Below are 25,354 nucleotides of genomic sequence, written 5' to 3' on the forward strand. Positions count from 1 at the left end.
AACAGGGTGGCATATGTGAATCTTCTATTTAATCCATGATTGTGCTGTACACCCACAACTTCTGTAGTAAAAAATTATATATAAATCAGAAAAAGATTTTATGGGGCATCAACCAAAATGTCTCCATTTTTTGTTTTCCCAACCATGACCCTGATTTTGGCAAAGCAGCTTGGTCTACATTAAAATTTTAACATTCTTTCAATCTCTGCTACTCTTCTTCCTATATTATTACGTTCTTGGTATGGTTCTCAGCTTTCTCTGCCCTCTAAATGCAAGAGATGTGAGTCCTTTTATGGTACCTTGGCAGCATTCACATTTAGCTTATCTACCCTGCCCCCCATTACACAACAATCAGCCAATCTGCTGTCTTTTCAGTTTCTATCCCATCCCTCCCATCTCCCAAATACCTGATACATTTCACTATCTAGTGCATTACCTTTCACTGGTTCACCATCCCAATTCAAAGCTTATGAAAATTTTGATACTTATGGTATAACTTTTTACCTGAGCAATCTTTTCTCCACTACCACCAATGATGGAGTCCTCATGGCCAGCTGGGCAGTGGGTGATGTGGGCCCCATATCCCTTCTTAACATTGCTTTAATTTACCATCTATATTACCATTATATTACCATTCTTGCTACCCATGGTTGCTGGTTTAGTTCCCTGAGAAGCCAGACTCTTAGATATAAATGAGCTTGCAGGGGGCTTATTATGGAGTGCTCCTGGGCTTACTACCATTTGGTGAGAAGGAAAGAAGCAGGATTGGGCATCAAGAGAGATTGATTGGTGATGCTATTCTCTCTAAAGGTTTTGACCATTTCCATGGAGATTTCTGAAGCTGTGCTGGCCCTTCAGAGTTTCCCCCATGTTAGGGAAAAGGGGCAAGGCTTTGTATCCTTATATTTACCAGTCAATGGATGTGGAGATCTCCGGAAGGGGTGTAACATGGCCGAGGCAATGGAGGCACATTACATGTAATTTTCCCATGTAGAGGTTTTTCACATTTTTCTTAGATTTATTACTATTTTATATTTTTATATGACAATGTATATGGTATTGCTATTTAAATTTTGTTTCCAATTTTTACTGCCAATAATTAGAAATATAATTGATTTTTGTATATGGAGGTTTTATCCAGTGACCCCTGAGACATTAGTTTATTTGTTCCAATAAGCTTATAGATTCTATTGGATTTATGCACACAGCTACATTACTTACAATCAATGTTTTATTTGTACCTTTCCATTTTTATATATTTTTTCTTGCCTTATTCCACTGAGTAGGATCTCAACTAGATAGCAAAGGTTGTTGAATAAAAGGATTGCTAAATACAATACTTACATTGTTCCAGAACTTAAAAGAAAACATTCACTATTTTACCAGAAGTATGACAGTAACTTTATCTTTGTGTGTGTGTGTGTGTGTGTGTGTGAGTGTGTGTGTGTTATGTAAATACTTTTATCATATGATGGAAATTTTCTTCTAGTTTCCTGAGAGGTTATATTATGATTGGGTGTTGAATTTCATCAAATGAAAGAAGTGCTTTTCTGCAGCTATTAAAATGATTGTATGTTTTTTCTCTGTCTCTCTCTGTCTTGGTCTTTCTCTTTCTCCAAATTGTTAAATCAATCTTGTATTACTGGAATAAACCTCAATTGGTCATGATGTTTTTCTTTTTCATGTAACCTGGATTAATTTTTTTCTGATTTTCTAGAAGGCTGGTATTTATCTTTATTTCTGGAAAAGCAGGGAAAATGTTAGCTTCAAGTTCCTGTCTTCTCAACAGAAAATACTGTATTTATGTTCAACAGCATCTGGATTGTATCTACATCATAAGATAAGAATTTTGGTTCCCTTCACTCAGCAAATGATGAGAAAAGAAGAAAATCAAAAGATGTAAATATTAAGAAAAAGGCAGAAATTTAGTCTCACAGCATCTTTATTCCTTGTGTGTATCCAGGACATGCATACTCCCTAAAGTTGCCTTCAATTAAAGGATATTGACTAAGGCAAAAATAACTAACTATACTCTTCAAATCATTAGTGCATCTTCAATCTTCACTGGATTGGCCAACTTCTCACATATAGGTTTTTTCCTACTAGTACAGTAACCATAATAAATATATGGTTTTTCTATATATCCACACCATATCTTATTGTTTAAGTCGTCTGTGTTTCTTATATACCTGAAAGAGAAAATAATTACATTTGGCATCAGATAGTTGAAATGTAATCACCGAAAAAATTATTTTTCCAACATGACATTATTGATCCTAGGGTATGCAGTGTCTAAGGTAAATTTGAATGAATGTTCAGAATATCGAGAGTGACCATATTATTCATTTTTATTGACAAATATGCAATGTTAAACACTGCCTCATTTCTCTCTGCTGTCTCCACTTTCTCACATCTGGAATGCTTGCTGCCCTATACTTCTAAACCTGGCCACCATGCTCCCTCCACACACATATCTAATATGATTTACAACATTGCCATTCTATTAGATTCTCTACTCTAACCAGCCCAGTAGTAAATCTTTGCCATTAGTTCTTTGAATTCTCCTTCTGCACCTTTCTCTCTTTCTTCTTTCCCTGGGACTCCCATGATGAGTATACTGGTATGCTCGATGGTATACCATGGGTCTCTTAGGCCTTGTTCACTTTTTCTCATTCTTTTTTCTTTCTATTTCTTAGCCAAAATAATTTCAGTTGTCTTGCCTTCAAGTTCACTTAATTCTTTATTCTGCCAGCTTTAATTTGCTGTTGAAACCCTCCCAGGTATTTTTCATTTCAGTTATTGTAGTCTTCAACTCCAGTAGTTCTGTTCTTTTCCTTTTTTAAATTTCTTGCTCTTTATTGAGGTTCTCATATTGTTCATGCATTGTTTTCCTGACATTCATTAGTTCTTTCTCTGTGTTTTTCTTTATCTCCTTGAGCATACTGGATTTTTTTTTTTTTTTTTTTTTTTTTTTTTGTCTTTATCCAGTATGTCCAAAGCCTGTCAAATTCATTGATAGTTTCTGGATTCTTATCTTGTTCCTTTGGATGGACCAGGATTTCCTGATTCTTTGTCTTGAAATCTTTTGTTGCACTGTGTACAATTTAATACTTTAAAGTGGTAACTTTGGGACTTAGTTCCTGAGCCATCTGTTCCTTAAGGTTGTATCCAGTGATATGACAGAGATTTCCTTGAGTGCCTGGAGCTAACACAAACAAACTGACACACACACACAAAAAAAAACACCTTTCATGGTCTTTGCAAATTGGCTCTGTGTTGGCTAGTGCTCTCCTTCCGAGTTCAGCCTTCCTATCAAGATCATTCTGTGGCAAAAGTAAAGTGCAGGGTCCGTATTTTCTGAGCTGGTGTCTTGTACTAGGCTTATGCTGAGGCCTTAGGCATTCCCCTATTTGCAGGAATTGAAATGCCCCCTCTACTCCCTATGAAATAGACTTTCCCCCCTCCTAGATACTATGCTGTACATCTTATAGCAGGCAATCCTTTGTACATGGATGCTTTGAATTAATTGCCTGCAAGCTGCTTCTGCCTGTATTGCAAGTTCTGGGAGGACAAGGCAAAGATGAGTTTCCTGGTTCTGTCTTTCAGGGTGCCAGATGATAGATTAGCACTGACATATAGTCACCCCAGTATACACTAAGGGCTTACTCTGTTCCCTCTGGAACAAGGCTGGGAACCTACAATGGGAGTGCAGGCTGGCTGCACACTGGGCCAGGGAGGGGTGGTGGAGGGACTAGCAAGGTGCCTGGAACTTTGCTGACCACTTCTAAAGGCTGCCTTTCCTTGATTTGACACTCTCCCAGTTACTGCAACCCTTTAATTGTTTTCTGGAGTTTTGAGGAAAATGACTCTGCCAGTATCTTTTAGTTTTTCAAAGATTCTGTGGGGGGATGTAAGATGATTCTTACACTGCCATCTTGGTCAAGCAGACATTGGCAATATTAAATCTTTGATACTGTCCTCCTCAAGTGTTTTTCACACACAAAAAAACAGGAATCAACCTAATATATGGTACCTTAAACTCAGTATCATCTCCAAGTGATGTTTTCTCTAGACATCTTTTCACAGATTTTACTTTGTAGCTCTGAATTATTACCAGCCCATAATACTAAAATAGTGATCAGGGACTATGCATTAAAGACAAATTTGTAAATTGAAAATGTTATCTTTTGAAGAAAGGTAGCATTGATACTTGGGTCAGTAAATAATAATTAAGACACCAAATGAGTTCATCAATTAAATTTTCAAGTGTAGACTTCCTATTTGTGTTGACATAGCACAGATGCCGTTGACAACCAACCTTTCCAGAAACAAGCCTTACAATGACACCAAAAACAAAAAACAAACGAACTTATATATATAAGCGCTTAGAACTCAGTAGCTCAAAATGAGTACTGTAAAAATTGGAAAATTGAAGGAGGATCCAAAAAGAAGATGCCTTTATTTACAGATTACAGATAGATCCATCTTTAAGAAAACAAAAATTTGTTACAGAGGTTGCATACCCTGGAAGAAAAACAAATACCATTTTGCTTTATACAGCAGATAGAGTGGATTCAGACTTCCTATGACACCTGCTTGAGAATTGGAACTCACTGAAAAAAAGGAAGAAAACTTTGAAATTAGCCAACTATGCATGTGGAAAGATGGAGAAAAAATTTAGAGAGCAAGTAGCCATGGAGCTGGTAATCAGTATTCTCTGAAGCGAGATGGAAGCTAACTCATCCTCCCCTAAATGCAAACGAATAGCAGATCAGATACATATTGGGATTCACAGAGGACTAGGAAGATGTTTTACAGTTCCTGAGCATGTTCATTATGCTCAGGGAATAAAAATATCCAGATGAGATACACCTAAACCATAAAGGATAAATATTAACAGATGAAAGAAGCTATCATGCAAATATTAACCAAAATGATATCCATGTAGCTAAATTAATATCAGACAAAATAGACAAAAATAGAAAACAGAGAAGCAAAAGAGGGCATCAGGAAGGTTGAAGTCCTTATATTAAAAAAGAAAAAGATAAGCCTATACTGAATGTCAACAAGAAAAGAAGGGAGAGTCACAAATACATGACGTTATGCCTAAAGAGGAGTTCCAGCTATAGATACATCAGATTTTAAGATATAACAAGAGAACACTATGAAAACTTTTACGCCAATTACTTTGGAATCCTTAACAAATATAAAAATAAATTGTTTTGGCTTTAGTTTCCTAGGCTGCTCAAGTAAACACCATGAAACAGTTAGTCTTAAACAATGGGAATTTATCCACTCAAAATTTTGAGACTGGGAAAATGTCCAAATCAAGTCATCATCAAGGTGATGCTTTCTCCCTGAAGAGTGTGGTGTTCTGGGTCTGGCCACCAACAATCCTTGACTCCTCTGTCACATGGCAAGGCATATAGTGGTATCTTCTGGTCTCCCCCTTTTCTTCCACGTTTCATTGACTTCAGCTTCTTACTTCCTGTGGCATTCTCTGTCTGAATTTCATTCTCTTATAAAGGACCCTAGGAATGGGGTTAAGCCCACCCTGATTGAGGTGGGACACACCTTAGCTGAGGTAGCCTCATTAAAAGGTCCTACTTACAATCAGTTCACACCCACAGAAATTGATTACATTTAAGAACATATTTTTACTGAGGTACATACAGCTTCAAACCACCACACTCCACACTCTGCACCTCCAAAAGACATGTTCTTTATATATGCAAAATACATTCATTCTATCAAAATATCCCAAAAGACTTAAGTCATTTCAAACCAATGCTTACTACAAAGTCTCATCATAATCAGTTATGGGTGTGGTCTGTACTAGGGCACCCCCCCACCTCTGTGGATCTGAGAAATCTAGAGAATAAGTTATCTGCTTCTGATATACAATGGAGGGACAGGCATAGGATAAGTGATCCCATTCCCATAGGTAGAAATTGGAAGAGAAATAGATGTCATGGGCCCAAACAATTCTGAAACCCAGCAGGACATACTTCATTAGATTTCAAGGTCTGAAAGTCAGCTATGGAATGATGCTTTTTTTCTCCAGGCCTGAAGAAGTAGCAGCCTCACCCTTTCAACTGTTTGCCTAGTAACCATGCTCTCCTCAAACACTGGGATGAAGGTTTCACCCTCTCCAAGTTTCCAGTAATGCATTATCGTTTCTGTCTAAGCCCTCATTGGAAGTACTTTTAGCATCCATATTTCTACCAATAGTCTCTTCAAAGCAATCTAGGCCTTTTTTATCAAGCACCTCACAATTCTTCCAGCTTTTACCCAGTACCCAATTCCAAAGCTGTTTCCACATTTTTGGTAACCACAATAGCAGCACCGCTCTCTCCTAGTGCCGATACCTGTTTTAGTTTCCTGAACTGCTCAAGGAAATACTATGAAATGGTTCATCTTAAACAAGATAAACTGTTTAATTTTTTGATAATTTATTTGCTCACAGTTTTGAGGCTGGGATAATGTCGAAACCAAGGTATCATTAAGGTAATGCTTTCTCCCCAAAGACTGTGGCATTCTGGGGCTGGCTGCTGGTGATCCTTGGCTCCGGTGTTCCACGGGAAGGCACATGGCTATGTTAGCTTCTTGCTTCCTGTAGCTTTCTCTCTTTACTGTCTAAATTTTATTTTCTTATAAAAGACTCCATCTTGATGGTGATGGAACATTCTTTAACTGAGGTAACCTCATCAGAAGGTCCTACTTACAATGGGTTTACACCCACAGAAATGGATTAAATTTAAGAACATTATTTTTTTCTGGGGTACATACAGCTTGAAATCACCACAGAAATCACATAAAATTTTACTACTAAAATGGAGACAAGAAAAGAACAGAAAGCCAAATAGTCATATAATAATAAACAAATGGAAGAATTAATCGATCTATCTCAAAAGTAAATACCACTCATAAATAAATTTGACATCTTAGATGAAATAGTTAATGGGTTTGGTTTGCAAGTATTTTTAAGGATATTAACATGTGTTGGGGATTGAATCATGTCCCCCAAAAAAGGCATGTTCAGGTCCCAACCCCTGGTCCTGTGGACATGAATCCATTTATAATTAGGGCCTTTGAAGATGCTATTCGTCAACATGTATGCATATATGTACATCCATATGAGTGTATTTGTGTGTGTGTACATGTGTTAGTTGCTTTCTTTTCTCTATCTGCTGAGAAGTTCTGGAAGAATTGATGCTCCAGGAGCAAAGAACTTACTGGGCACCTACATCTTTGTTTAGAAATACTATTTTTTACTAAAAGGCTTAGTTCCTTGTGTAAGTGGTTGAATGCAGGGTTGGGGAAAGGAAAGTGCAAGATGATACTAGAACATTTTGTGCCAGAAATTAAGGAATCAGTCTTAGAATGATACAGACCTATCAAAGACAAACAGCCATTTTTAAGAAGCTCCCACTGAGGAATGATACAATTTGAACACCATAGTAAGTAATGACGGTAACCGATTAGAGCCCATTGGATAGGTGAAGAATCCACAAGTCAATACTGATTTAGATAGATAGATAGATAGATGGATAGATAAAGTGAAGAGTAAGCCAGGAAGGCTCTTCCTTTCAGTTGTATGTCAACTAATACAATTAGAAGAAATGTAGACTTAAAAATCACCATTTGGTAATCATCATAGTAATAGGTAAGGATAATCAATGAATGCTGAAACTGGGAGGTAAAAGTCTGATGAAAAACAGGATGACTACATTGTCTCAAATTATCTCTGCACAAGATATTTAGTACTTACAAAGGAAAAAATATCTTTACAATGGAGAAATCTAGCAAATAATACCTTAACCAAGTGATCAAAATAAACATTACTAGTACTTAGTCAAATAGATGTCTTACGCCTCCTGATATAATGAATTGAGAAGGATACATCATTTCTTGGTATATCTGCCCCAAAATGCATAATCTGGATCTAAACATTAAGGAAGATCAGACAAACTCAAAGGTGTGAGGGATGTTCTAGAAAATTAATGGTTTGTTTTCTTCAAAAATGTCAAGAATATAAAAATGAGAGACTAAGGGACTGTTCCAGATGAAAGGAGACTAAAGAGAATCACAACTGGATGGGTTGGTGATCGCAAATTATTTTGCTACAAAGGATATTAATTAAACAATTGGTAAAATTTGAATGATATCTGTAGATTAGGTAACAGTAGTTTATCACTACTAATTTTCTGATTTGATAATTGTATTTTGGCTGTGTAAGCATAAAGAAAATACTTTGCTTTTAGGAAATACCCACAGAAATATGTAGGGTTAAACATGTATGGAGGGACAGAAAGAGAGAGGGATAGGGAGAGAAAGAGAGAGAATGAGAATGACAAAACAACTGTTAACATTTACAGAATCTGGGTGAAGGCAAAAAATTATTTGATGATATCCCCTGTTTTATTTATATTCAGATGTAAGAAAACATGAGAAATCATTTAAAGTATCTTCTTATTTTATATCCTGTATAGGAAGATCTTTCCATTCCAGGTTGTTGTTATAATTTATATTTTCTTATAAAAATTTATAATTTTTGAATTTTACAGGTTTTAATATTACCTGTAATTTTGTCATTATGTGAGGTGGGCATGTACCTTTTTTCCTCCAAGATGTAAGTGATTGGTTTAATGATATTTCTTGAATATCTCTATCATTTCCCCATCAATATAAAATGCATATGGTTTTCCTTAACATTTTTCTATTCTCTTCAGCATCTATAACTACCTCCAATTTCTCATTTCTAATTTTGTATGTTTTCACTCTTGTTTTTCTTGTTCAGACTAGCAAGAAATTTACTGATTTCACTGATTTTTTCAAATAACCAGCTTTTAGATTTATGCAATCTTTCTGTTCCTTTACATTTTTATTATTTTCCAGCTAATGTTGATTGGGTTGGAACCTTTTGATTGAGTATTTCCATGGAGATGTGACTCATCCAACTGTGGGTGACACCTTTGACTGGGTTATTACCATGGAGATGTGGACCCTGCCCATTCAGAGTGGATCTTAATTAAATCACTGGAGTCCTATAAGAGAGATCACAGACAGAAGGAGCTCAGAGCAGCAGAGAAGGACATTTGGGAGACATGCATGAGAGCTGATGCTGATGCTCAGAGATGCCTGGAGTTGTGAACAGAATAACTTTTGGAGATGCTAATCTAAGGATGCAGAGTAGCTGAAAGTGGAGCTGAAATGCAATCTGAGAGCAAGCAGATGCCAACCACCTGCCTTCCCAGCTAAAAGAGGTTTTCCAGATGCCAATGGCCTTTCTTCAGTGAAGGTATCTACTTGTTGATGCCTTAGTTTGGACACTTATGGCCTTAGAACTGTAAATTTTTAACCTAATAAATCCCCTTTATAAAAGCCAATTCATTTCTGGTATTTTGCATTAGCAGACAGGAGCAGAGGGATTTACGCTTCTACAATTGCATTTTTATTAAGTTTTTGGGTTTCTAATTGGTTTCATATATTTATATACAAGCTAAATTGTTTGGAATGGTACATCTATGGTATGGTATATAAGGCTATATTATTCCTTTTTCATAAATCAAGGATTTTATCCTCACTTATCTGTCTTTGTCTTATGCTTGGCTTTTAACCTTAAATTCCTGTTAATGATACTAACATTACAATTCTTGATTTCTATTTGTTTGCATTTGCCTCATATGAATTTGCTATTCTTTCTTGGCTTATTTGGACTTCTCTTTAATGCTGTAATTTATAGCAGCATGAGAAACAACAAACAACTGAAGTTATTAATTAAGAGGATTCGACAGTCTTAAAACTTTCTGTAGAAGATTTAGCCCTTCACCTTCAGTTACATTGACTTTTCTTTCATCTTACTCAATTTTTACTATTTATTTTACTTTGTATTTTCTTCATTTTATTTTTCTTATTTTTAGTGTGTTATTCTACTATCTCTTTCAGTAAAACTGCTGGATTATCTGAAATATTTACTTTGTTTTCCATTCCATTACAGATTAGCTTCCCATGATAACAAATAAACACATGTATATTCTACTTTCTTCAAAACAATATTCCATCTAAACTCCCCCCGCTACAAGCACACTGCCTTTTTGTCTAGGTCTTTCACTCCAAATGACACCTTTAAAATATATATCCTTCCCCTTTCCATTTTTATTATCTTATTCCCCATTCTGTCTTGTCATTGTCAGCCACCAAAAATAGGCCCACCTTGTCTTTCTGACTCACACTCCTGCAACCACTATTTCTGACTGAAGGAAAAAACAAAACAAAATAAATAGCAGCCAAAATTTCTATTTGCTGCCTTGCCCAAGGAGGTAAATATTCAGCAATCTCAGTGCTTAAACCCAGTGTCTTTGCACTCCAAAACAGTTGTCCCTGAGTTCCCTTGTGTTGGATGTGTCCTCAACTATGTGTTAACTGTTGGGTTTCCAAAAGTATCCAGCAGTTTGAGGCTTCCAGATCTTTTTTTCAGTTTGATCCTGTCTGCCTGCCTCTCAAATTTCATGAATTTTAAAATACAAATGGAATTTGGGCACTTTTAACATAAATCCTTGATGTTTGTTTTCCCATTACAAGCAGAACAAATACAATTTGTAAGTCCATTCATAATTATATATATATATGTGTGTGTGTGTATATATATATATATATATATATATAACCACATTCCTCAATATGTTACACAACAGAATATTTTATATATACTATACATACCAGCCACTATATCTAAGTTCATTTTATTCTCTAGATCTGAAAGTTCTTCTAGTCTATCTCTAATTTTTCTCATTCAAAAATACACACTTCAAATGTCAGCTATAGCACAAATTCCAAAGCTGAAATTTATTTTTTCATTATTCTGTGTATTCTCACTGAAGGATTTATCACATTATACTATGCTTATTTCTAGTTCATCTAATATATTGTGTTTAAACAGTCTGTACCCACAGTTGATGGCTAAGTAACTTAAGGGAAGAATCAATCTTTCATTCATCTTTATATCTCCAGCACTTAACACAATTTATGGTTTATGTTAGAACCCAGTACATTTTGTTGGCTTTGATAATTTTCTTAGATAAAAGCATCATTCACTGAGATTATACCATATGTGACTATTAAAACTTAGTGCCTTGTCAAAATAATGACAAGGGCTCTTTAAGCATGCAATTTCAATTGAAGCTAGTTTTAATCAGAATCCAGAAAAAAACATCTCTACTGAAACCCAACTATAAAAAATCAAAGTGAAAATGAGACTTACCAGTTAGCGGAGATAATTGTCTCATCCAAATTCTCATAGTGTGTGGGATCTTTTCTGGGAGATAATCCCAGCCAATACCCATATAAATACTGGGATTTTACAAATTCCTACAGGAAATAGAGATTATCTGTTTTAAAAAAAATCCCCATACATTACCTTATAACATAATTTCTTACAAATTACTGCTTAAGATAACATTTTTTTTTTCTTCCAAAAGAGTGGAAGATTTAATTGAAGAAAAACACATATATATGTGTGACACTAGAAACAGGATGCAATGCAATATAAAGTAAACAAGACAATCAGCATATCTCTGATTATTGAATAATTTTTTTTGTCATTTTCCAAAGTATTCCCAATATGTCTAATTCCCTTGTATTAGTGTATCTTTGAAGTCACTTTTTAATGGAATAGTTGATCATTTTAATGATCATTGAGATGTGGTTTCCCCAGCTAGGTTTCCTGTTTTTCTCACGATATCTATTTTTATTTTTTTAATTGTAGAATATAACATATATACATAAAAGTGATAACTTTCCAATTCAATTTAACAAGTAGTTAGAGAGCAAACTGCAAAGAATATTATAGGTTACAATTCTGCAGTTTCATTTATTTCCTTATTATGAAATATAACATATATACAAAAAGGTAATATCTTTCAAAGTATGATTCAACAAGTAGATAGATAGGAAGTTTCCAAATTTATTATGAGTTATAGTACCATAGTTTCAGTTATTGCCTTATTGTGAAATATAACATATATAAAAAAGATATGGCTTTCAAATTACAATTAAACAAGGAGCTATAGAACAAATTTCAAAGGATGTTATGGGTTACAGTTCCACCTTTTCAATTCTTTCCTTCTAGCCATTCTAATACCCTAGCAACTAAGAAAAATCAAATCATATAAAGATTCAGTATTCATAAACCTTTGTTAAACTCCATCTTGTCTGTTGCTAACCCATCCTCTAGTTTAATAACTTTCCTGATCTTTAGGGATGTCTAGGCAGTGACCACCCTAATCTATTCACGTTGAAAAGGGGTATCAACTTTATGAGCAAAGGGGACATATTTGGTTGATGTTCTTGAAGAGGCTATTGCCTCTGGGTTTTGGGACTTAGCTGGCATAGGAGCTCTCTGAAAGATTTAACAATAGTCACCCCTACCATTACCATACCTTTGAATTCAATTAAGGTAACATTTTTGACATATTGCTACTACTTTTCAGTGCCATTAAAATAAATGGAAACAAAGCACTTTGATGGCCTCTTCTTCATCTATTGGTGAGGGAAGGATTCCTGCCTTGGCCTTTAGGAGTGGCCAAACACATGGCAACTGGACAGATGAGATCAACAGCAGTCTATTAGTCACATATACTCACAGCCAGGCATTAGAACGCCACATGCCATGCAGAGCCACACAAGGACTGCACTTGGGAACAGGGTGAAAAAGCAAGAGCTATAGGAGGTAGGCTTTGTAATATCAAAAGGATGAAGTGCTTCCTGGTTCCCATGGGAGGATGTGATTGGCTTGTTTGAATAATTCTGTAGTCTGACAGAGAACTGGATCCTACTACTCAGGGATAAGCCAAAACTGAATTTGGTACATTGGATAAGGAGGGTTGTTTGGCTAGGAGCCCTTCTCTGCATGAGCAAAGTAGGGTGGAAAATTTGTGGTTACAGTATTCATGGCCTCTCACCTTCTTTTCCAGATGTCAAGGCAGCACATAATATTGTACTTGGATTTTAGGTCTTATACCCCAGGGCTCCTTACTGTAAGACTGTCTCCAACTTTGAACAACTTCAACTCCTGTCTCACACAGAGAAAGGATCTCCCAATCCATAATAGGTTAATTAAGGGTCAATGAAAGTTCACAGCTTCAGGATTCAAATATTTAAGCAGTACATATTCAGTCAGGGAAAAGTATGTGGTTAGTGACTAAACAGTTCTATTAACTAAACAAGTTAATAGAGCCATAAAAAGAGTAGAAAAAATGCAGCAAAGTCAGGTAAGAGTGGTTCTGAGAATAGAATTCAGAATCAGTCCAGACTTTTTTTTTTAAATAAGTAACTATGAAAGAGTCATTTGGGAATGATCAGTAGAGGAAGAGATGGTGGATTGATTTTCTCCTCTAGAAAGGATGGCAAAGATTCTCAGAGCAGAGAAGCAGAGACTCTTAGGAAAATGTACTTTTGTGTAAATAATAAATATATGATTACTATCTGAGAGATCATAAACACTGAATAATATGGAAAATACAGAGATATTGTTTAGAGATGAGAAAAAAAGGGAAAATAAAAATAAATCTACCAGATAACTCACTTTTCCTGGGACCCAAGGACTCAGTGAAATATTATCTGCTTGGCAGTTGCCTTTGCCAGCATATCCTAATTCTATTTATTTATACATATTTTATCCAAACCATCCTGCTATCCTAGTATATCTTGGCTTGTTCGCTTAGTTTAAAAACAGCTGAATTGGCAAAACTCAGAATCTCCTTCTATTAGATTTTATGGAATTGGGAACCATCAAGAATAATTTCCAGATCCTCTGTTTCTTAGACAAATGCTCAAAAACCATATTCTGAGACTTGATCCCAGAGTACCAGTTTGGAAATGCTCAGAGACCTGAAGAGTCTCAGTTCCCTTTACCTCCCCAGCTACCTATTGGCTCCTAAGATTCCACTGATCTTCAGGTACTAAACTAAGGTTTTGTATGACTTAGGGTATTATACCCAAAGACCCAACATTTTGGTGTCTTCATACACCCACTAAAATAAACCACGGACATGTCTGAGTTAATAAAGCTCTTCCCCCACCTGAACTACATAATAACCCTTTCCCCTCTATTCTAGGAGAAGTAAAGGGAATCCTCCCACACAGGCAGAGAGCCCTGGGTCTTACCAAAATACTTTGGTTCTTAATCTTCAACAGGCTGGCGTTTTCAGCAGAACACAACTTTTCGCTCTCTTGCCATGTCAGCTGCTCATCAAGTAGGCCAAAGCAGTTGTTCTCATGCCACTTCCATTTCTCTGGACAAGGTTTACACTTGTGCTCTAGAGGAAGAATGTAGGATTTTTTGTCTGTTTATCTGTATTGTTGATCTCGGTTGCCCTTATTATTCCCTTTGCCCTAGGTGTTAAATTGACTCTTTTTACATAAAAGGGAAGAAAATGAATCCTGTATCTGGACCCCTTGTTACCACCATCAAGTCTCCAACACATAACTTGAACAACGCTTTTCAAATTAAGCACTTCTGACTTCTGGTTTCCAGCCCCACATGTAAAGCTTGAAGTCATCACTCTTGTCCTCACAAAAAGTAAAAAGCTGAACAAACTGAAAATCAAACATCTTTTTAATCCATTAAAAAGTCACAGTCACAGGGCAAATCACTACTATGAAAACTGGAGAGATAGGCAAATACAGAGAATCACGGCTTACAGAAAGCAGAAGCTGCTGCGGAAACCTGGTAAGAGCACTTAAAGGGTAGCTGCCTTATTGTTGGTGACTGTCTGTGGACTAGCTTGAGAGATAAAAACTACTGACACCCAGCTTTGGGAAAGGGACGGGGGCACACTTGCATGAGTTTTGCCTCCAGGATCCCCACCAGATTCTCTGAGTCAAGACTGGGGGAAAATCTCCTTGTGCTTCTGGCAGGGGTAGGGGAAAAGTAACCATTTTGAAATAAATCCAGAATGTTCTGTTCTCCTTAACAAATGCCTTGCCTCAAGGGAACACTATTTTACCGGAGCCTGATAAAGCTGATGGAAGGGAGATACCTAACCCAGCCCCTTGTAGCCTTCCCCTCCCACCTACGAGGAGCTGGAGGCTGAGAAGCACTTGTGAAGGTTTCAGAGGCCAGAGACACAGGCCCACTCAAAGGCTGAGACATAGTCATAGGATTCAAGACTTTTTCCCTCTCCCCACATCTTACCACCACATAAACAAGGCGCCTGAGTAATAACAGGCGATTTCAGTTGAAAGAACTACCAGGTTCATGTCCTATTTTAAAAAGTGTCTAGGGGCAGTGTGGTGGTTCCACAAGAAGCTAAGTATGTGGGGGCCATAAGGTCCTGCAAGCTCATTAGGTGGCGTTTACTTGGAGGATCTGAGAGCAGAGACATGAATGGACATTTGCACACTGGTGGTTATGGAGGCAGTATTCATGATATGCAATGGGTGGAGGTGGCCTAAGGGTACATTGACTGAGGAACAGAATGGTGATCTGTGATGTGTGCCTACAAGGCAATATTGAGCTGTGAGACACCCAATGAGGTGCATGGATCCTGTAGACAGCATTTTGAGTGAAGTACACCAGAAACAAAAACAAACGCTAAAATACCTCACCAATATGGACTAAGTACAATGTGTAAACTCAGAATTGAATCTTAGAGCACAGTCTAACAGGGGAAGGATTATTGTAATCATCCCTAGATTGTAAGTTCTTACAGCAGTCACATCTATTCCTGAATTGTAATGGCTACCTCCAAATTCTGAGATGCTGATTTTTTTGTGTATAACTCAATCAGTCTCTGGAACATTGGGTATCTGCGTGACACCTGAAACTCAGAGCTAGAGCTCGGCAAATATGAATGTTAGTATTAGCACATACAGCAACTGTTTAAAAAAGCTGAAAAAGGGCCCAGACTTCAATTAGTGATATGAATGAAGCAGATCTGGTTAGGACTAGGGCAAATTGGGCCAAAGGTTAAAGGTCGGTACTGACTGTGTTTTAAAACTTCAACTTCTATGTGAGACCAAGGAAAGAGATGTTTATTTGGTGCAGGATTGTATAGATTAGTGTGAAATAGTGACACATCCCAAAGTAAACTGGGCAGAGATTAAACATGTATATGCAGGGTTCCCCTGGGGAGCTGGGGGAAAATGCAGAAGCATTGGATTTCTCACCTGGATTGTTGCTGATGTTCTCACAGACATTGGCTGTTTGCCATGCCAAGCCCTCTATCGTGGGGCTTGCCCTTATGAAGTTCATTGCTGCAAAGGAGAGGCTAAACCTGCTTATAATTGTGCCTAAGAGTCTTCCCCTGAGTACCTCTTTGTTGCTCAGATGCGGCCCTCTCTCTCTCTAGCTAACCCAGCTCAGCATGTGAACTCGCTGCCCTCCCTCCTACATGAGACCTGACTCCCAGGGGTGTAAATCTCCCTGGCAACGTGGGATATGACTCCCAGGGATGAATCTGGACACGGCATCTTGGGATTGAGAACATCTTCTTGACCAAAAGGGGGATGCAAAATGAAACGAAATGAAGTTTCACTGGTTGAGAGATTCCAAATGGAGTTGAGAGGTCACCCTGGTAGACATTCTTACACACTATATAGATAATGCTTCTTAGGTTTTAATGTTTTGAAACAGCTGGAAGTGAATACCTGAAACTATTGAGCTCCAAACCAGGAGCCTTGACTCTTGAAAATGATTGTATAACAATGTAGCTTACAATGGGTGACAGTAGGATTGTGAAAACCTTGTGGATCGCACTCCCTTTATCCAGTGTATGGAAGGATGAGTAGAAGAGTGTGGACAAAAACTAAATGAAAAATAGGGTGGGATGGGGGATGACTTGGATGTTCTTTTTTACTTTTATTTTTTATTCTTATTCTTATTCTTTCTCATGTAAGGAAAATGTTCAAAAATAGATTGAGGCAATGAATGCGTAACTATATGATGGTACTGTGAACAGTTGATTGTACATGATGGATGATTGCATGGTATGTGAATTTATCTTGATAAAACTGAATTACAAAAAAAAAGGTCTAGGGGAACCCAAATACAGCAAACATTAGCCAAGTCGAACTCCTAGCTGGATAAACAAAAAACCTCACAGTTAAGGTCTAGTTATCTCAAATTAAGCATTTGGATTCCAATGTATTTTCCGACTGCAGGACCTTGAGTAATGATTAAATACTTTATCTTTCCGTCTTTGTCATGTTTTATATCCCTCCCTGGCAGTAAAATCTAATCACAGGAAGCATTCTGTGTGGAGAGAATTAATCCCACAAACCTATATCAACCCTGCCTTCTCCAACTAGAGCATCTCTAACTTTCTGACTTGCTGACACTTCAAGAACTTCTCAGGAGCACAAAGAGCATGTTTTAGTTACAGAAGTTATTAACACTCAGAGATATTATAAGACCAAATCCCCCCAATTCCAAAGTTAATGCCTGGCTTCACTTCCTTCCTATTGATTATCTTTCTCATCAATCATTGACTAAAATTTAGCAATGAGGCCACCTATAAAGTGATGCCTATCCTTTCCTCCTTATCTTCTGTTGACCTTAGCTCCTCAGAATAAATGTAGTAAATGTTAGATTAAGAGAAGCCATCTCCTGTTGAAGGAATAGTATTGATCTCACCCATAATGCCCAATATCTTACTGAGTAGCTGTCATCCTCTGATAATTTGGGGGTCTATAGTTACAATTCCTTTTTCTGTTTTTCTTCTAACTGTATGTAAATACCATCCTCTGTCAGCCATATTTAATTTCCTCTCTCAAATAATACCTCCATGGGGAAGGCCTCCTAGCTAAGGAGGAAATGATTCTCAAGTGACTGAAAGGTTTTATTCATTTTCTAATAAATATCTCAAGGAGGAGTTTAGGATTACCTGTTTGTCTTCTGTATAGCTCATAGCATAATTTGGTGGCTATTTCTTGCATTGTGGTGGAGAGATTCATGATCTTCTTGGAGATATTCATGTTACTCACCAGTTGTAGAGAAACATTTCTCTCAAGTTCTTCTTTGATACTTTGCAGTTTATTTGATTTTTCCATTTCTGCCTTCGAGGTTATGTAAACTCCAGATCAGAAAAAGAGATGATCAAAAATTTAATTCCTCAATAGTTCAACCTTCTCCTTTTTGCAGAAATATTATTAAGAATATTAAAGGGGTTAACGGAAGCAGCTACTCTACAGGAATGAGGGAAAGAGACTAAGTGCCATGTTTTAAGTCCCATTGTGGTCACATCACCTATAATCATTCGAAGGCCTCAATTCAAAGAGGAAGGTTTGACTGTAAACTCATTCAATCTAGGTGCTTTCACTTTCAATAAAAATGGAGGTAATACATACACATGCTTCCTAAGACTCCCAATCCAATCAGCAGGAGAAGGCAGAGAAGAGTGAGAGCCAATGCTGTTTGACGCCACACATGAGAAGGAGCAGGGGTTGCTGTGGAAAGCAAAATTAGCACAGAGGTCAGGAAATGGTATACATCATAATGTGATTAATTGATTGGTTGATTGATTTTGACTTTCTTTCTTTGCAAACATTTCCCTGTAAATGAATGTGATTTGTTAGGAACGCGGTTGCATTAAAAACATTTTTTTAAAAAAGCTTTTGGTTAGTAATTTTGCATGCAAATTGGTTCTCACCAGAGAGAACCCATTGAATTGTAAGCCAATTCAAGAAACAAAGAAGCAATAACAGGATTCATAAAAGAGTGGGGGAGAAAAACCAATCAATCTGGGTACACTGTTTCTTGTATGTACAAATTGGGCAAACTGAGAAGCTGCAAGCTAACAAAATGATCAGTCAATCTGGGTATCCTTTCCTTGAGTAGACCAGTGTGTAGTGACAAAGAAAATCACTTCAGTATTTTATGGATTTCCCAGAATATCCTGACAGTTTGGCTGTGGAACATACATGATAAGCTGTCTCTGTGTAGTCTATGGGTGTCCTTTAATCAACTCTTAATCTTAGTTAGGCCAGACCTAAACTATTACTGAACATTAAAGCCCCAAACAGATAATTTCTCTATTAAAAAATAGGAATTGTGAGTTTTATATTACGAATGAGTTACTATTAAATCACTGTATTTTGAAATTCTCTTCATGTGTATCTGTGAAGACTAGATATTTCAAAAAAATATAATTCAGGGATAAGAGGATACTCTTACTATGCTTCTGATATATGTCCTACAACTTACTTGGTGGTGCAATATATTGTGAAATACAGAGAGGATTGAAAATAAATGTGAAACTTAACTTCTCCAGACTTTGAAAAAAGAGTTAATAGTGAAAGAACTACAGGGTCAAGAGTGTATCCAGGTTACAATGATGATTTCAAGTGCTATATTTCTTAAGAATTATTTTCTCACTTATTCATGCATTCAGTTATTCAAAAGTTATCTCTTGAGTACCTTTTATACACTAGACACTGTTCTGGGTACTAACAATACAGGAGTGAGTAAAACACACAAGTCCCTGTTCTCATAGATGTTAAATTTTAATTGTGAGGGAAAATAAATAAAGAAATAGAATGAGAATAGATTTAAAAGTCTTGAGTTGTACAATGCTGTGCGGAGGTTAAAAACTGAGTGATAAAGAGAGTGGGTAGTTAGGATCTTACAGCCAAAGGGGGGGCAGCATGCAAAATCAGCGGGAAACAAGAATACCTAGTTCAAAGATCTTAATTTAAGGAAAAAGTTTTGCCTATTGGAAAAAAAAGAAAGAAAGAAAAATGAAATCCAGAACTCCAGAAAGCTAAGGAGGAATTGTGACTGAGATGAGAAATGATTAAAGACAAAAGGCCAAAGAAAAAGACAGGAGACAGATTATCAAAGGCTTTACTAGTTAGAGTATGGGACTGGATTTTGCGGAAATCACTTAAAAGGCTTAATCAGGAAAGAAAAATAACTATTCTGTTGGTTTAGAAAGATCATTGGGACTGCATATGAAGAATCAATTATTATAGGGCTTCAGTATTGGAAGCAGGGAAAAGAATAAGAAATTTACTGCAATATACCATGTGAGAGAGATGGTGGCTTGGTTTATGAATGTTAGGGAAAGTGATGAAATGTGGATGGATTAGGATATATTTTAAAGCATCTATAGCATAAATTTATGCATTGATTATGAGAAATTTTTGACTTGAGAAAATTGGTGGATAATGAAGACGTACCATTTACAGACAGTATAGCATAGCAACATAAAGCCCAGTACAGTCTCTAGGGCTGGAATGCTTGAGCTTGCATTCTGGTTCTGCCACTTCTCACTTGTGGGACCTTGGGCAAGTTATTTAACTTCTCTGTGTTTCAGTCTTTACATTGGTAAAGAAGAGAAGACCCATAAAATAATGGAGATTAAATGATTTAATATTTTTAATGCACTTAGAACAGTGCTGGCACACAGGAAACACTCGGTGATTATTAGATATTTAATGATATATAATGAGATGAGGATGAATGGGGAGCAGGAGAAGGGTTAAGAACAAAACAAATACATCACTTTTTTTCCCAAAAGACTGAATGAGGTAACTTAGAAGAGTATAGAGAATGACACAAGAAAAGGGAATCCAGATCAGAGCCCTCAAGTATTCCAAAAAGGAGAGTTTGACCCAGGCGGAAAAGTTTGAAAAGGAGACTGAGAGGGAGCTGGCATTGTCATAGTAGAAAACCAGATTATGTGTGTCCTTGAGGATATGCAAGGAAAGTGTATAAAATAGAGAGACTGTTCAAATTTGTGAATTCTGCAGGGAAGTCAAGTAATAATGGTGACCCACACAAGAGCAGTTTCCATGGAATTATCAGGGCAAGAACCTAGCTGAATCAGTTGAGAAAAGAATGAGAGGTGAGGACTTGAGAGTAGTGACTACAGGCAATGCTTTTAGCAAATGTAACATGTACTGCACCAATGCAACTTGTTAATAACAGGATGGTATATGGGAATTCTGTATTTTATGCACGACTATTCGATAAACCCACAACTTCTCTAATAAAAAATTTTTTGAGTTGAAAAATAACAAAGCTTCCGGGTACAGTGTGGTTTGAATGTTATCTCTTTCAATATTTCTTTACTTTTTTCCCCCCTTTATCCTCTGATGAATCCTTTCATTTAAATTAGCCTATTTTTTTTACTAAGTCTGGAAAATATCTCCAAAAGAAGTAGATAAATTTTAGAGTAATATAAGTCTGATTTGGTAGATAATAAAATGAAGTCCTATAAGAGTCCCCCAGGCCCCTCTCTCTCTCTCAATCTCTCTCTCTCTCTCTCTCTCACTCACACACACACACACACACACACACAAACACAAACACACCCTGGCATTTGCCTATAAAAAAGAAAAACATACACAATAATGACATTCCCTCTTCCATGGTTTCATTTCATGAAAAGAAAAAAAAAACTTTCCATAACCCAATCATTTGAAAACACTGCCCTATCTCAATTTTATCTTGAGCATATTTAAAAAGTAGAAAAATTTTTCAAAGAGTGAGACTGTTTGAGACACTGATCACTGCTTTAAAAAAAAAAAAAAAAAAAAAAACCCTTTATAATCATTTTGAATTGTCCCTTTTAGGAGCTTCAGTAAAAAGGAAAGACTTAATTAAAAATTCAACTTGAAGAATACCAATATCATTGCCAATTCATTAATACTTAAGATATAAGACTATAACCACTTATACCACCAAACACCATAACCATAGCTCAAAATCTTACCTTTTCTCTCCAAATTGTCAAACTTTGGGGCGTCTTTTGTCTGACCGGAGTCCTGAAATTTTATATCAGCATAAGTAACTTCTTCAGACATTGATGGATATGTAAAAGAAAGCTTGACAAACTGTAAACACAAAAGGTAATAAACTAAAGGTGAGGGTGAGCTAATACGCAGTTACGTTGTCTACATGCTTAAACATCTGTTATAACCCACTACAGCCTCAGATAAGAGCAGAACTGCTGCAAGCAGTAGATTGTTTCTTCCTACTGTGCCTTCCTCTTCCTCATTTCTGGGTATCTACCACCCACAGAATGTACTTTTTGAAATTGTATAATAATAGTATTAACATCATGCAATGGGGTCATGTGGAGACAAATCAGTAGTGTCACAGGGAACAGATATAAAATAGGATTTATTGGAGAAAATCTTTCAAGCAGAGAAATTGCAGAGAATCATGGTTCTCGAACACATTATTCCTCATCAGGGGCGTGGCATAGATGTTCCGTTTGTAATACGGTCAAGCTTCCAACAGAGAGAGGCTCCCTTAGGCAGGAGGCAGGATGCCAACAGGGCAAGCCCCTCCCCTCTCCCTATTAATTAGGCATTGGTCAGTGTAAAATGAGCAAAGAACACCTCGTTTCTCTAGGTAACAAGAAATATAGTAAGGAATCTTTGATCCCAGGAACCATGTCAGGGGAGGGGATACGCATACTGAGGCCAAAGACTGCACACTGTGGGACCAAGGACAGCCTTACAAGCCAGGAAAGATGTCTTTCTGCAGACTGGCTCAGTCCATTTGAGCCGATTCTCAGCTAACCTACCAAATAGGGAAGGAAATGAGCTTCCAGGGTCGTTCAGATTTAGGCTCATGTAGACAGCATTTTTAGGCCTAAGGGGTTAACCCATTTCGAGACCACATTTCCGAGGAGAGGATGGGGAGGTGAGGAAAGACTTTTTGAGCAAGCAATTTCCTAATTTTCATGGGTAAATCTTACTACAAAATTCTTATTCATATTCCCACTGCAAATAATATAAAAAAGATAAGCATTTTTTGTACTGTAAAAGAGAATGTGTAAAGTTTTAAAAGAGAATTCAGTAAAATTTAACTGTTTATTGTACCTTAGAAATTTAGTGTATGTTGTATATTAAAAATAAAATAAAATAAAATAAAAAAGAATAGGTCCCTTTATAAGAGCTACTAAAGAAAAAGAAACACAATTAAAAAGTACAGATGCAAAGTAACTAGAAATCTGTACAATGAAAATAAAGAAAACTTTAAACATTTCTTTAAAACTTTTCTTCTGAAGAAAAGTTTTTAAAAATAAAAAACAAACAAACAAAAATGTGCTTTTGGATAAGTAGCATCACTATTGTAAAAATATCCATCCTAAAGTTACCTAAAAATTCAGTGCCAACACAATTAAAACACTGAAGGATTTTCTTTTTCTGGAACTTGACAAAAGGGTATTGAAATTATCTGAATATATATATAATCATGATGAACTTGCCAGAAAAATTTAAATGAAAGTAAGTGGATTGAATACACATAATGATGATTTCTTGCTAAGCACTTTACTAGTGCTGACTTCATCTTCGCAACTCTTTAAGCTACTGTAAAATAAGTAAAATCCTCCTTTTACAGTTGGGGAAGTGAGGTGCAAAGAGGTTAATAGTACATGATTTCACACAGATGGTGAGTGGTAGAGTTGAAACTTGAACAAAGCATCCCAGCTGCCTAGTTCAAGTACATAACCACAAGGCTACACTGCCTTTCATAGTCAAATTGCGTATATAAAGCATGAAGACATGATCATTTTAGAGGAAAACACATAGATGGATTTATTTATTATCTTTGAGTGGGGAAGGCCTTTCTAATTAAGACAGGAAAAGTCAAAAAATGGATATACTGGACAACATAAATATTAGTAAATAAGTTTATATGGAAAATTATAATAGTCAAAATACCTATGGTAATTGAAAAAATATATATAATAATGAATAAAGGGCTAAATTTGAGAGATTTTATGAGAATCAATGGAAAATATGAATAAGAAAAGACAGTGATCAATAACAGTTTTATAGGAATCATTTTTCTTGGAAGGAATTGTTTTTCAAAATAGCATTTTATTTTTAGCAGAATAACAAAGATAGGAGAGAAAGGTTTTTATTTTATATCTTACAGTTCTCTTATACATGTGTGCCCAGCCTTCCTTCCTTTCTCTATCCCTTTACCTGGTAAAACTCTATCATCTTAAGAAAAAGTAACAAACCATTTAAGAAGATGTTTAAAAGTTAAGTAGGAATATTAATAATTTAGCTTAGTGCCCCAGCATCTAACACAGGACCTATTGAAAGAATAAACAATGGATGGATTAAATATCTCTTTGCTTTGGGGAGGGTGATAAAGGCAGACCTTTGCTTTGTGCTATATTGGTTCTTTCATTATTGAATTTTATTTAATCAATCAGTATGGAAAGGGGATTGCACAATGAATTGTCAGGGATAAAGAATGAAGAAATTTAAAAAGTGCTTTTTACAGTATGGTCCTATTTGATGAAAATATTTTAGTAAACAAATCTCCATAAGGAGCCTTTGGTTTAGAATGGAGCAGAATCCTAGAATTCCAGCTAAAACATTTACTTCCACATGAGTAAGTCTACATCTGGGATGATTTAATGGTTTGTTGTCCATGGTCTGTATCAGTCTTGATTTCAGTCCAATAGTAAGACATAATCTTCAAATATAACTGCCAACCATAAAGGATAATTAAATCACCCCATACCAGAAATACTTGTATTTTTGTGGGTTATTATAATGGAAAGAAGGAAACAAAATAGAGACAGGTGAAGGGAAGTGCACAGTGACAGAAGTTCTAAGACACATACCTTCAGTCACAAAGCAAAAATGTTAAGAGATACAGTGACAATGAAACATTCGGGTACAGAAAAGAGACCCACCGTGCATCATTCAGGGCCAAAAAAGAAAAACAGTGGACACATTTAAAGGGGAGTTTGAAGAGAATAAAATAATAAAATAAAGGGACAATTTGCAAGATACAGATAGGATCATAGTAACAAACAAGGGACGGTGCTACATCCTGGGGCTAGCTACTGTGGGAGGCCATTACCACCACTAGCCCTGAGGGCACAAGGCTGGGAGCAGTTAACTGGGAAAGCTGTAGCTGTGGAAAGTGGCCATCTCAGAGGTACAGCCTTAGGCAGAGAAACAGCATTGCCATATCCTAGTCCTGTAGGGAAGGAAGTTCTTTACCTTTGGATCTCTACGCATCCTCCCTATTAGCACAGACTTTCCTAGAGAACAAGAGTGCCCAGCGTATTGTACACAGACGTCAGCATTCTGGGGCACTGGGTAGGAGAATGATGGAAAGTGCATCTGGAAGGTCAGACAGAATATGCAATATAGCTCATCTCTTTTACCCTTAACATTCACTCTTTTTCTGGTCCAGATGAAAAACAAGCATGGGGAGCACACAAAATGCCACCAGCTACCATATCATTATGGGTTAATGTAACTTCAGTCCTATTTCCACAGGAAACATAAAATATTAGCTAAAGCCACTGCATTTCAAAGATAGCAGCGTTGGTTAAGAGGAAAGGGGGAAGTTTCAATTACCAATCAA

General features: G+C 36.5%; 1 protein-coding gene across 1 annotated transcript; it reads right to left on the reverse strand.

The window, feature by feature from the left end:
* Nucleotides 1-1,924: 1,924 nt before the first annotated feature.
* CLEC12A (C-type lectin domain family 12 member A) lies at nt 1,925-21,952 on the reverse strand. Its single transcript, XM_037848073.1, has 6 exons — nt 21,717-21,952; nt 18,349-18,447; nt 17,886-18,074; nt 14,167-14,318; nt 11,264-11,370; nt 1,925-2,189 (listed from the first exon to the last, which is right to left on the reverse strand). Exons 1-6 carry the CDS (start codon nt 21,805-21,807, stop codon nt 2,036-2,038), a joined length of 792 nt encoding a protein of 263 aa, XP_037704001.1. The 5' UTR covers nt 21,808-21,952; the 3' UTR covers nt 1,925-2,035.
* Nucleotides 21,953-25,354: the final 3,402 nt, after the last annotated feature.

Source organism: Choloepus didactylus, chromosome 8 (assembly GCF_015220235.1).
Source record: "Choloepus didactylus isolate mChoDid1 chromosome 8, mChoDid1.pri, whole genome shotgun sequence".
Lineage (NCBI taxonomy): Eukaryota > Metazoa > Chordata > Mammalia > Pilosa > Megalonychidae > Choloepus > Choloepus didactylus.